The sequence below is a fragment of the Electrophorus electricus genome, chromosome 16, assembly GCF_041902795.1.
Source record: "Electrophorus electricus isolate QZ-2024a chromosome 16, ASM4190279v1, whole genome shotgun sequence".
NCBI classification, from domain to species: Eukaryota; Metazoa; Chordata; class Actinopteri; order Gymnotiformes; family Gymnotidae; genus Electrophorus; species Electrophorus electricus.
In genome coordinates, this window is record NC_137512.1 from 4,787,700 (window position 1) to 4,800,434 (window position 12,735).

Genomic DNA, 12,735 nt, shown 5'->3' on the forward strand with positions numbered 1-12,735 from the left:
GAGGTCTGACTGGGGGTGAGATTTACTGTCTGGGGGTGAGATTTACTGTCTGGAAGTGGGATATACTGTCTGGGGGTGAGATGTACTGTGTGGGGGTGAGTGAGGTCTGACTGGGGGTGAGATATACTGTCTGGGGGGTGAGTGAGGTCTGTCTGGGGTGAGATACTCCCCTCTGACTGGTGCGGTGTGTAACCCTCATTCAGCTGTTGTGTGGAGCAGACAGGACAGCGTTGGTCCAGTCCAGCTGATTCAGCCCCTTCCTTTCTGGCCTTATATTTCAGCTTCATGGTCATGCCAGAGTGCCTAAGCTTGCGCAGATAGATGTGTGTGTGTGTGTGTGTGTGTGTGTCTGTGTGTGTGTGTCAGGCACCTTCGAACATTGAAAACAGCAGTGCTCATGTCACGGTGCTGGGGGTTTGTTCGGTGTCCACCATCAGACCCCCGTGACCCCAGCAGCTGGAGGGGTTAAGAGGCGAAACCCAATGCAAGCGGCTGAACGTTGGGCCGCTCTGAGCCAAAGGGCCCCAGGGCATGCTGGGAGTGTTCACAGATGATCTCTCCTTGCCTCTCACTCTCCTAGCCCTGCACCTCCTCTCTCCCCCACTCTGCACCTCCTCTCTCCCCCACCCTGCACCTCCTCTCTCCCCCACTCTGCACCTCCTCTCTCCCCCACCCTGCACCTCCTCTCTCCCCCAGCCTGCACCTCCTCTCTCCCCCAGCCTGCACCTCCTCTCTCCCCCAGCCTGCGTGCCAGGGCCTCCAATGCCTGATCAATAGGCCAATGCCGAGTTAATGGCACATCACTTGACCCAGTCAGAGCTATTCAATTTACCCTCTGCATTATCCCTGTGTTTATGTATCCACTTTATACCGCGCATGTGCGTGTGTGTGTGTGTGTGTGTGTGTCTGTGTGTGTCCGTGTGTGTGTGCGTCTGTGTATGTGTGTGTTTGTGTGTGTCTGTGTGTGTGTGTGTGTCCGTGTGTGTGTGTCCGTGTGTGTGTCTGTGTGTGTGTATATGTATGTGTCTGTGTGTGTGTGTCTGTGTGTGTGTGTCCGTGTGTGTGTCTGTGTGTGTATATGTATGTGCGTCTGTGTGTGTGTCTGTGTTTGTGTGTGTATGTGTGTGTGTGTGTGTGTGTGTGTGTGTGTCCGTGCACTTCTATTTAACTCTTGCTATTTTTCTTTATTAAGATATGAACAACACACACCACTGTGTTACATGTGTGTATACATATCTCGTGTACCTTACAGTAACACACACATACACATGCGTGAGTGCTGCCGCTGGTCCGACACCGATGACCCACGCCTCCTCGGTCGGGGTGTGTGTGTGGCCAACTCTCTCATCCTTTATTCACGCTACTCTTTGCTCGGTCTCTCCCTCAGAGGAGCTGCTGACGTTGTTTGTGGCAATGGCCTTCAACGCGTTAAGGGCCCTTCTACAGCTAACCCATCACCTGGGCCACGCTCACGCCACACACTCGCGGTGTCCCGTTATACGGAGTCAGAGCTGAGGGAAACCCCGTAGTCAGTATGCTTCAGTGTCGTGTTATATAACAGAGCGGAGTGTTTGTTGGGAAGAATCGGGAAGACTTTTTTTTCCGTCCTTACCAGGGCTGTGTTGCCCTTAATGTATTCCAGCACGCACACAGCGGACCCGACGAACATCGGAACAGCACCGAGGATTTTCCCAGACCCACAACGGTGACCTTGTGTTCAGCTGGATCCACAACGCCGGCCTTGTACATCGAGGCCGGCGTTAGGGTTTCCTCTGGGGGACAAGCCCCACATTCCTGCCTCTTCCTGCGAAACACAGCTTAGATTGTGCTTTGGCAGGATACGAGGCAGATAGGACACTCGGAATTCCTCTCCATCTCTCTCGCTCTCTCCTTCTTTCATCATATCTGTTCTTTTTTTTATCCTTCTCTCACAGCTCTGATTAGCGCTTGCGTTTCTGTCCACATATTTCTGAGCTGAAACACTAACAAGGGTTATTTAAAAGCTATTTTAAAAGAGCAAAACGTTACTGTGTCTGTCCTCACAGAGCTGTGTGCTCTCTCTCCAGTTATTTCATCAAGTATGAGTGAGTGGAAGCGTATGTATTGATATGTATTGCTAGATAAGGCCATGCTGATGACTGTGTTTCTGGTTTGGTTTAGACACGTCTTCCATAAGATGTGCGTCGACCCCTGGCTGAATGAACACTGCACCTGTCCTATGTGTAAACTCAATATTCTCAAAGCTTTGGGCATCACGGTAAACTCACACACACACACACACACACACACACACACACACACACACACACCATTTTGGGAGCATTACTAAACAGCTATAGCAGTCTATGACCCAAGCTATCGCTGATCTAAACACATCTCAGATTCCTATCTTTATGAAGCAATTTCATTAGTGATATCTGGTTCATCTTGCGGCTTCTCTGGATTTGATGGTGTGCTAGCAGTTCTTCAGAGGCAGTATTAGAGAGACAGAGATATATGAACGATAGCTTCAGAGTCCAGAGCTGCATCCATTAGTCTGTCATAACAGGGTGTGTAGTAGCGCATACATGCAAGGTCCTGCTTGACTATTTATAACGTATGTCTCTAATGTCATGCTATACTCCCCTCTAGTGGTCAAGGGAAGTACTGCTTCACAGTGCGCTTAGTGGCGCGTTTTAGTTCACTAGACTAGAATTGTTTTATTGCCACTGTGTAAGAACAATAAATTTTGCTTTAGCAACTCCCACAGTTTGATGCTGTAATAAATCAAAGTAACAGAAAAAAATAAATAGTAAGTACTGTATAAGGACATGTAATATAATAATAATAAGTCAAGCAAAAATATATATTTATATGTAAGTAAATGCATGATGGGATGAAATATTACAACTTTAACAATCTGACCTTACATAGACACACTTAAACATGAGATTATAAAAAGCTTGATGGTTGGATAGCTTGTTGAAAAAACAACTTTAATATCAGCTTGAACAAAGGAAACGCTCTGTCGGTGTATGTGTGTGCGTGTGTGTGTCTGCATGCGTGTCTGTGTGTGTGTGCGTGTGCGTGCATGTGTGTGTTTACAGCCAAACCTGCCCTGTGTAGACAACGTGGCGTTCGATATGGACCATCTGTCGCGTGGCCAGGCCTCCAGCCAGCGGGCGGCGCTGGTGGACCTGTCATCTGAGATGAACGTGAGTCTGGAGCCACTTCGACACTCTGGTTCGGCACAACTGCCCACAGACACGGAGCTTCCCCCCCGCGCTGGCGAGATCAACATCGCCGTTACCAGTAAGAGTCCGGAACCTTCTCTTTCCCTCTCTCTGTCCTGCCCTGTTTTGCTCTTTCACTCTCTCTATCTCTCTCTTACACACACACACACACACACACACACACACACATGTTCTGTCTCTATCACTCTTTTACTCAGACATAAAACACATCTTTTCTTCTAATTTTGTTTGTCTTTATTGTGTGTGTGTGTGTCTTCTGACCTGTGCTGTGAGCGGTAACAGTGGTTCAGGCTGGGTCTCTAATTGCTTCCCTCTTACCCATCAGCCTTTACACTGGCATCCAAAAACATTTCTTGGTGCTTCGTGCCTATGCTATATTCTGCAGAATTACAAGTAAACACAACTGTAGGACAGGTAGCGACACGCATCAGTGTGTGTGCGTGTGTGTACACATGCAGTACTATAGTTATGTAAGCTTTCTCAGACTCCTATCAGATATCTGTCTGTGTCCTATTAAAATGCATAATTGCATAATGGCTGTAAACCTTTCACAACTGAGCAGATCCCTAGATGAATTCCCATAACGTACCAAGTAAAATCCAGCAGAGTTTCGACAGTCATCAAACGTCTATAACATTTAGATGTTGTGATATTGACTCACTTGTCAGAAGTCTTGCCCTCACTTGCCCTGGTCTTCTTCCTGCCCTAAGTTGGTTCATGAGGCTGTGCTGTAGGAGCCAACAATAACACAACCCCCCTTAACCCCACCAGTCTGCAGCAGAGATCAGTGTACAGTCTGTTCCAGTACTGAGATATGACCCCTGGCTGTCTGTGTGTGTGTCTACAGCAAGTTTATCGCAACAGTGTTACATAATGTCACACCAACCTCCCCTACAAACTCGAACACCTGAAGGAAGGTGCTAGAGTTGAACAGAACAAAACCGTGTGTCGGATCCGCAGACTTCTGGAAGGACGGGTTCCCTCTTCAACGTTTGTCCTGCCAACATTTCCGCCCAGCGAGTTTTTCTTATGACTGCAGCCACTGGCTTGCTCATGAGGGATCTGGAGCCAAACATTTATAAAGCTGCTTTATGACGTGCTGTAAAAAGATCTATATAATTAAAATACAGAACAGAAATGATTATGCTAATTACGCAGAAATTAGTGGATTATTCAGAAACAATCTTACAATGTAGTAGTCTTATTAAGGCATATGCCTCGCTGCCTAGTTCAGACGAGTTTGGCAATAAACGGACGTTTACCTCTCGCCCTTCACATGTAAATGTGGTTGCTATTTCTGGTCAAGTCTCAAATGTCAGTGTACTAATCTCAGTGTAGTAATCCCACTGTATAATTGTAAGGTCCTGCCTGATCACCAGACTTTCTGATCACGGTCACTCCTTGTGTTTGAGGCTGTGTGTCTTCTTCCTACTGAGATTGTGTGTGACTTTCTGGACCCATTTCATATCAGCAGACAAACAGTCTGGGTGTAGCGCCATGTCCCCAGGACCCGATTATAATGTTATTATGAGGGCTTCTGACCACGTTCCCGGCAGAACGAGTCTTTGTAGTGTTCCTGTTTTGTACCGAGATGAAACCATTTATTCATACTGGTCTGCTGCGTTGCTCCCAGCGCTCGTGTGAAATGGGTTCCCCGCTCTTCGCGCCGTCAGTTTTGCCGACCTCTCTCCTCCGTGTCGCTGAAACGCACCTCTGCGTCTCCGCCGCGGGGGGGCGCCAAATCTCTCCCTTCCGCAGCTTCTTCTCTGTCCCCGTTTTTGCCTGCTACTGCGCTTCCTCGCTCCCGCGGCGACTCTGCCCTGCCTCCTTCCCCTGGCCCCGCCCAGCTCAGGCAGTGACTCCTCCCCCTTTTACTCTGTTGACAGAGGAGTGGTTTATTGTGGCCAGCTTTGGCGTCCTCAGTGCTCTGACACTGTGTTATATGATCATCAGGGCCACCAGCTCCGTCTCCCTAACCCCTGAGTGAGTCCTGCATTTCACACTTCCAGATACCACACACTGTTCGTTGGCCAGGTAGAAGACAAGTTTATTAAACATGTTTAGACAACATACCCAGACCCTAACCCTAGGTCAAAACAGCATCCTGAAATTTCCAACAGTATCATAGAGTTCCCTCTGCCTTTTCTAACAGCTCACGTACGCTGTATCAGGTTGTATAGGAGTTGTTCGGCTTTACTGTGTTGTTTGTGGATTAACTGCACCATTTTAAGATCTGCGATTTTGTTTTACAAAATGTATTTTACCGACCCATATCAGTAGAACATATATCAAAAATCAGATCAGATCTTCAGTTCAGGACAGAGAACTGTACTGAACCTGAAAATATGTGCTGACGCACTCCTAGTGTAAACTTGTGTGGACCGCTTCAGGTGACTAAGGTATCTGTCGTCAGCGCTAAAGATTATATTCTCCACTTTATTTCCCTGTGTGCGGTCAGTACAGGCGCAGCCCGTTTTTAAAGTGCAGCTCATTAAAACCTGATTTGGGGGGGTTTTGTTCTTTTTCCAGGTTGGCGGCAGAGTGAAGACTTTACGGACTGCAGCAGCAGATGTGTAGAATGAGCTGTTATACCACAATCGGTTCTTGAAAAAAATAGCAGTGTCTTGCACTTGATTCTGAAGAGTTGCAGATTACGTTCGGCCTATAGAGAGAAACATAGATGTTTGATTCATTCAGAGGCATTTTACCTTTAAGAAGGGACTGAAGAAGCTTTTTAAATGACTATTTTCGCCCCAGTATTAATAGTGTTAATAGTTTTGACTGTGTCTTACTGTATAAAACGCCAGGCTCTGCGTTGGAAGGTTAAGAGAAGCCTTTTTAGCTATGCGCTCCCGTGTGCCATGATCCTTCTTCTACTGTCTCAGAAACAAAACCATGGAAGTCATAGACGAGTCTGAGTACGTAATTGAATCTTTTCAGCATCTGTATGCCCTCCTGATTTTTACCTGTTTAGTGTTGTCTTTCTTTAAAAAAAAAAATGAATTTTGATATTATAATAAAAGTGCTTGTGTATTAAATTGAGCATGACTGTCTTGAGCTGGTGGTTTTTATTTGGGTCGTTTGTGAAGGTTAAAAGGTGAGGCGGGTTGAGGCTTCGTCTTGTTAATACACCCGATGTTTAAACCCCTCACCCTCCAGGCTGGGCACACCATCTGTGCGCTGTAAACGTTACCGTTTGGGGTCTCGCTGTTCTCTGCGCCAGCGGGTCCGCCCTCGCTGAGGTGGCCTTCTCCCGCCTCGCCGCTTTAATGGATGAGACGAAGCACATTATATACACAGCCTGCTCTGAGACCTCAGCCTGGCGAGAGCTCACCGGGAACGGGCCGAGTTCCACGGTGAACGCAGCTGCACCTGCACCTGCCAACCTTTCAATAAGAAGACTGAAGTGTTGCATCCAGAGAAGGAGTTACTTTCGATCATGTTGCAATGTGCTGCGTTATAGTAACATGGGATTATTACTGGACGTTGTAATGATGTTTTAAATGAAGGGGAACGATTTGCGCTGGAGCACTAAAGCGGAGAGTCTCGATGTGTTTTGGTGCTCATTTAAATTCAGCATGACTTGATTTGGTTTTCTTTTACTTCTGCGTTGTGTAGAAATTCGAAAAGTGGTAAAAACTGTATCCATTTCCTCAGGGGGGCTCTGACACGGAGCGAACCTTCCATGTGAGCCCAGCACAGCGTACAGGGGAGCGCCGGGGCTCCGTGAAGTCCCACCTCCAGAGTGGAGCCAGGCTGGTGGAACGTGGGGCTTCCCGAAACACGCCTCCCTGCGTTTGCTCTGCTACACGTAGAGCATGATAGAAATCTGCGACGATCAGCTTCTCTGTTAAAGCGCAGCCCTGAAAACTCGGCCCGTGATGAGCCTGCGTGCGTCGTTAACGTTGCCATATTGCGTTGCGTCGCGTTGCGTCCTTAGCGTTTGCTCTCAATTCTTGCCGCATCGTTTCCGTTTACCTCCAGGTTGTGTAGTTGCTGTTGGTGGTGTGGCGTGTCGTGTCCGAGCCCCGTGTGAAGTTGTGAAGTGGCATGCCAGGTGTTGCGCACTTGTGTCTGAGACGAATCTCGAACACCTTTCTGCTCCTCCTCCCCCACAGGTGGGCATTTCTTCAGCCGCAACACAGGCCCCCCGCGAAGCGCCGTGTGCGAGATGGAGCTTCCCGACATCCAGGCCTCTCTGAACATGTACGATGATAACAAGTCATGAGGACACGCCTCCACTTCACGTTTGGTCCCCATTAGCCGTCTTCGTCCCGAAGCCTGAGCCAAGGGGCTACCGCCCCCTAGTGGATAATTGCAGCAACGACGACAGCGACTACGTGTACTGCTGCCAAAAGGCCTCCGGTCACCTGGAGAGGGTCTGGCTGAACCCTCTTCACACCCCCAGACCTTTTTTTTTTTTTTTTTTTCTCCATCGTTGACATTCTCAGACTTTTTGGGGGCCTATTTTCAGACACTTTAGTTTTGTTTGTTCCTTTGCTATTCCAGCTCGACTGTCAGTTTTGATTGAACTTGTTTCATGTATGTTTCTCTGCCGAGTGTTTTGTTTTTGACATCCAAATGCTTATTAACGTACTGCTGCTGCGAGTCTCTAACAGAATGCCAAGACTTGGGGCGGACGGACTCCTGCCTCGCTTGGAGCGTTTGTCTCTAGTACATGAGCTGCTTGTGTAGCCGACGCTTGTAATCTCTTCCTGTGTGACAGAACGTGGGGCTGGTGCAGCTTCCTGTTTTCAGCATTGACCAGCCAGCACTCAAAACGAAGTCTCATGACAAATCAGCATTACTTCCCTGTAGAACTTTAAAAAATAATCTGTACATATATAAAAAAACAAATGCATTTTAAAGTTCTAATGACAAGCCTGGGTTAACTACACCAATTACTACTGATTCCCTCATAAGGGCACCTAATATATATGAATATATCTCTCAAGTGGCCTCCTGGCTCTGTCTGTCTCTGGGGGATTGTCTGTGTGAGTGTGGGTACAACATTGTCATTGGTCCCTGTTATGATTTGGGGGGGGCAGGTGAAGGTATGACCCTAGGCACATGATCTCAAAGAGCAGGTCCACAGTGTGTGAGTGAGTAGGTAAGTTTAGGGACAGGAGCCTTTTGCCCACGGTTTGGTTGTACTCTGGGACATTATGTGGGTGCTTTGCCGTGGAGTACTTGTTACCTTCTGCCTCAGCATTAAACTTGTCACTTGTATCTACCTCTTGGGGTGGGGGGGTTGTTTTTGTTTTGTTTTTTTCTCATAAAACATGTATAACGCTTCTTTCAGAAGAGTGTATAAATATCAAAATGATTGTACAGGAGACGAAATCATACATGCATATGTAAGCTACCTAACATAAAGGAACAGAGGAGTTTAATGACGTGCAAAATATATAGATTTAGTCTGAGAGCTGAACGAGAGAAAAGGATTCAGAAATTAATAATGAGGTCGATGAAGTGGCAAGAATTCAGCTTTCTGCATTCGCCATGCGATCATTATTTCAGCTGCTAGGGGGCGCCCAAGCCCTCTGCGGACCCCGCGGAACGAAATCAGTGAAATTGAAAGTTGCATGTGGGGTTTTGGAGCTACACGTGAACACTCGCTTCATGCCGCGTTCTCCGTGTGAATGGCTCGTGTTGAAGCGATCGCCGTTTGGTTATGTTGTCATTTTCTGATGGCCAATTCCAGCGCTGCTGAACGCCTGAATCGGGAAGTGGAACTCCCTGAGTCCTTCAGTCGGAGCTTTAATCGCGTCAACCTCCACGTATGTAGAGTTAAGAAACTGTACGGTTGGTCTTTCACTGGCACGTCTCTTCGAGAAACACTAATGTTTCTAATGTATGATCGAGTGCTGGGCAGAGGTGTTAAACCAGGCGTTCCGTCCTGGTGGGTAGTGTGTGCGTCATGGTCAGCACTCCTTCATGGAGGCTTTAAAGGCGCAGTGGCCTCATCCACACCCCGAATGGAAATAAATACCATTTCGCTTTGGAAGACGTCTCTGAACATTTGTTGTTGTTGTTTTTATCTGACACCTTTTGTGTTTTGCCCGTCGGGCAGCCCCTAGTGACAATGTGTGAAAACATCAGGGCGTCTGTTTCATTTTTGCTTAAACATTCCAGTGGTGTTTTGTTTATTTTAGATCTCAGTTAAGAGGCAGGCCTTCCTAAACTCACAATCAAAGGATTTAAGGAACCCTGCTAAGTATGGAATCAACCAGTTTTCCGGCCTCTCACCAGAACAGTTTAAAGGTGATTTTACTCAAACATGTCTCAGTCGAGCTTACAGAAGGTCGTGTTGGTTTGGAAACGACCGAATGCATCAACCTTGCCTGTTTCTCAGATCTCTATCTGAGAGCCCGTCCCGAGAGAGTGCCGAGGTACAACCTCACCCAGCACAGCCGCCTAGTGGCGGGGAGCTATCCACGCCGGTTCGACTGGAGGGACCGCGGAGTCATCGGCCCGGTTCCGGACCAGCAGTCAGTACGTTTCCCCTGGCGCCAGACATCTGAACCCAGAAACTCCAGCTGTGCTGTGTAGTGATGCAGATGAAGAGATGGGTCTCTCTGAGAATGAGGAACTATGCGGACCTGTGTGCACACTCACTCACTCACACTAAGTCACTCAGTGCCAAAAAAGACCAAAGAGACAGCCTTGCACACAGGAAAATTCAAAATAAATAAAAACAAGTAAGATCAGACACAAAATCAGCACTGTAGTTTTATATTTAGGCAGCAGGAGAAATGTGGTGTGTTTTGTTTTTAATCACCATTAATATTTCTAAAAATATTACAGAGGTGTGCACACAGAAATAGCTGAATGTTTCATCTCTGTGTGAAATCTTGGTGCCTGCGTATGTAGCACAGAAGATGACACCATATGTGCATTTGTATGTATGTAGTGCTGAAGGTGAGTGTGAGTGTGTGTGTGTGTGTGTGTGTGTGTGTGTGTGTGTGTGTGTGTGTGTGTGTGTGAGATCAGTGTGGCGCATGCTGGGCCTTCAGTGTCGTGGGAGCTGTCGAGGCCGTGAGAGTGAAGGAGGGCGGCACCCTACAGAAACTGAGCGTTCAGCAGGTCATCGACTGCGCTTACCAGAACCAGGGATGCAACGGAGGATCGACAGTGACCACTCTGGACTGGCTCAAGAAGGTGCCAGCACACTCTTACACACGTGCGTTTTCCGGTGTCTCACCAGCCAGGTCCACAGGGACCCGTAAGACGGTCCACGTTTTCACTCCGTCTCTCCCCGAGGAGTGCGAACCGCCTGGTACAGACGCCTCCTGTGATGTTTGCAAGAACGTAGGGTTGCTGTGGCTTGCTAAATGCTGCCGGTGTGTGTTTCCAGACCAAAGAGAAGCTCGTGAATGAGACCGAGTACCCTTATAATGCGGAGACGGGCGTGTGCCGCTTGTTTCCGCAGACACATGGTGGCGTGGTGGTCAGGGACTACTCGGCGTTCGACTTCAGGTAGGACGCCACCATGGAACTAGAGGACGTGGTTGAGGAAAGAACTATGTCCCACGTGGCAAGGTGGCTGGGGGTCGGGGTGTTTGCATGCGCTCGCACGTGTGTTTGCTGTGGCATTGAACTCTAGTTGAGACCTGGTGTCAGGGCCAGAGTCATGAACTCTGTGACGTTCACTCACTCATCCCTACCCTCATTATATCGGTATCTGTATGAAGACGAAGGGGGGGGGTCAGACATGTCCCTGATGATGTTTAGTTTTGCTTGTCAAATGTGTGTGTGTGTGTGTGTTTGTGTGTGTGTGTGTGTGTGTGTGTGTGTGTGTGTGTGTGTGATCCACTGTAGTGAGCAGGAGACAGCCATGCAGGAATGGCTCGTGGATCAGGGCCCCCTGGTGGTCACTGTGGATGCCACCAGCTGGCAGGATTACTTTGGAGGAGTTATTCAGCATCACTGCTCCAGTCGCCATGCCAACCATGCTGTACTAATTACAGGCTTTGACACCACAGGTTAGACATGCATGCACACACACACACACACACACATACATACATACTTCGGAGCACCAGGTGTTATCCTGGACCCTGTTTGGGCCCTGACCTGAAGCTTGAGCACAGAGCTGAGTTTAACGCTTTCGGCAGGTTTTTTTGGTGGGTTTCTTATAAAAAGGCTGTTACCAAGCATAGAGGAGCAAGAGGAAGTTATTTTTCTATCCGTTGTGGAGCAAGAGGAAGTTATTTTTCTATCCGTTGTGTCACTAGACTTGTGGCGACATTAGATAGATATTACAAATTACAAGCACAAGCACACGCTCTGCTCCACCTATAGTAACACTAATAAAATAATGTACTTACAGCTCATTGTTCATTGTGTAATTGACTTTTAATCGGCTCTGCATGTGCTTTTCAATGACCTCTCAGCTCAATTAGCGTGTAACGCATTAACGTGCTTTCTTGCAGGGGAGGTGCCGTTTTGGATAGTCCGTAATTCTTGGGGGCGGTCTTGGGGTGATGAGGGCTACGTGTACATAAAGATGGGTGACAACATGTGCGGTAAGCGAGCCTGGACGGCACTGGGACGACGGGCCGAACCCGTCCGGCAGAGTTGGGGGGCGGGGCGGGGCGGGAGGGGTTTGGCCCGTTTCAGCCTTCGTTAGCCAAACGTGGCGCCGAAGCGCTTTAATCTGAAAATGATTTACAGGAATAGGGATCGTTTAGGACACTGCTGGGTTACGCCAGGCAAGAATAAAAAGAACTGTAATTAATTATGGCAAGCCACAGAGTGATTAATGGCTCCGATTCTCTTTTTCTCCTTCTCTCTCTCTCTCTTCTCATGTAGGAGTGGCAGACATTGTGGCAGCTGTTTCTCTCGTTTATATCTCGTGATTTTCTCTCATTTATTTTTAACCCTCATGGAGCCCTGAACCTTTTAAATGTCTCCACGGCACCCGTCTAAGTACGAGATCCATCGGAAGACACTACTGAAATCACACAAAGGAAATGTCAGCAATGCTTAAAGTTTACATAGGAGCCGTTTTAGTGATTTGCACAAAAGGGTATAATTTTATTGCATTTTTATATGATCATCTGTTTTGTCATTCAATAAATAATATTATATATTATTAATTATATTATATATAATTATGTATCCAGTTCACTTTCATAAAATAAATGTATAAATGGAACACTTGTTTCCTTTATTTGCTTTATGATGCTGTCAATCATCATTCTACTAAAAATGTAAATCTAGAAATTTCTTAGTAAACACATTTCCCATACTGAAAATACACAACTAACTTGTCTTTGATAATGTACAGAAAGTTAATTCTTTCAATCTAATGAGTGAATTCTTAGTAAATATTAATAATGTGAATATTTTACATTTTATGGACAGTATATACAAGCACATCTGTAGTACCAGCAAGCTCAGTGTAGCAGTGTGGGCTTAACGAGTCTTCACTTCTCTGCTTACTCCACTCTGTCTGCTCACTAGTATTAATTGGAGCAGGAATGTGAGCATTTTCTGA

At 47.2% G+C, this 12,735-nt stretch overlaps 2 protein-coding genes across 7 annotated transcripts in view; both read left to right on the top strand.

Annotated features, from left to right (window-relative positions):
• The window catches only part of rnf130 (ring finger protein 130), a 53,914-nt gene extending 45,727 nt beyond the window's left edge, over positions 1-8,187 (top strand). For 2 of the 5 annotated variants that reach the window (XM_081698582.1, XM_081698580.1), the window contains 4 exons: positions 2,161-2,257; positions 3,087-3,291; positions 5,120-5,216; positions 7,352-8,187. In XM_081698582.1, the coding sequence (XP_081554708.1) occupies positions 2,161-2,257; positions 3,087-3,291; positions 5,120-5,216; positions 7,352-7,448 (496 nt within the window). In that variant the 3' untranslated portion in view covers positions 7,449-8,187. Of the gene's footprint in view, positions 1-2,160; positions 2,258-3,086; positions 3,292-5,119; positions 5,217-5,762; positions 6,276-7,351 lie in introns of those variants that run through there. The other 3 variants (XM_035531960.2, XM_035531961.2, XM_081698581.1) reach the window with 3 other exon arrangements.
• Positions 8,188-8,621: 434 nt separating this feature from the next.
• On the top strand, positions 8,622-12,393 carry ctso (cathepsin O). Of its 2 annotated transcripts, XM_035531962.2 has the most exons (8): positions 8,622-9,013; positions 9,389-9,497; positions 9,589-9,728; positions 10,227-10,394; positions 10,591-10,712; positions 11,055-11,218; positions 11,669-11,761; positions 12,048-12,393. In XM_035531962.2, exons 1-8 carry the CDS (start codon positions 8,876-8,878, stop codon positions 12,092-12,094), a joined length of 981 nt encoding a protein of 326 aa, XP_035387855.1. In that variant the 5' UTR covers positions 8,622-8,875; the 3' UTR covers positions 12,095-12,393. The 2 variants fall into 2 exon arrangements, with proteins under 2 accessions (XP_035387855.1, XP_081554709.1); XM_081698583.1 differs by lacking the exon at positions 11,669-11,761.
• Positions 12,394-12,735: the final 342 nt, after the last annotated feature.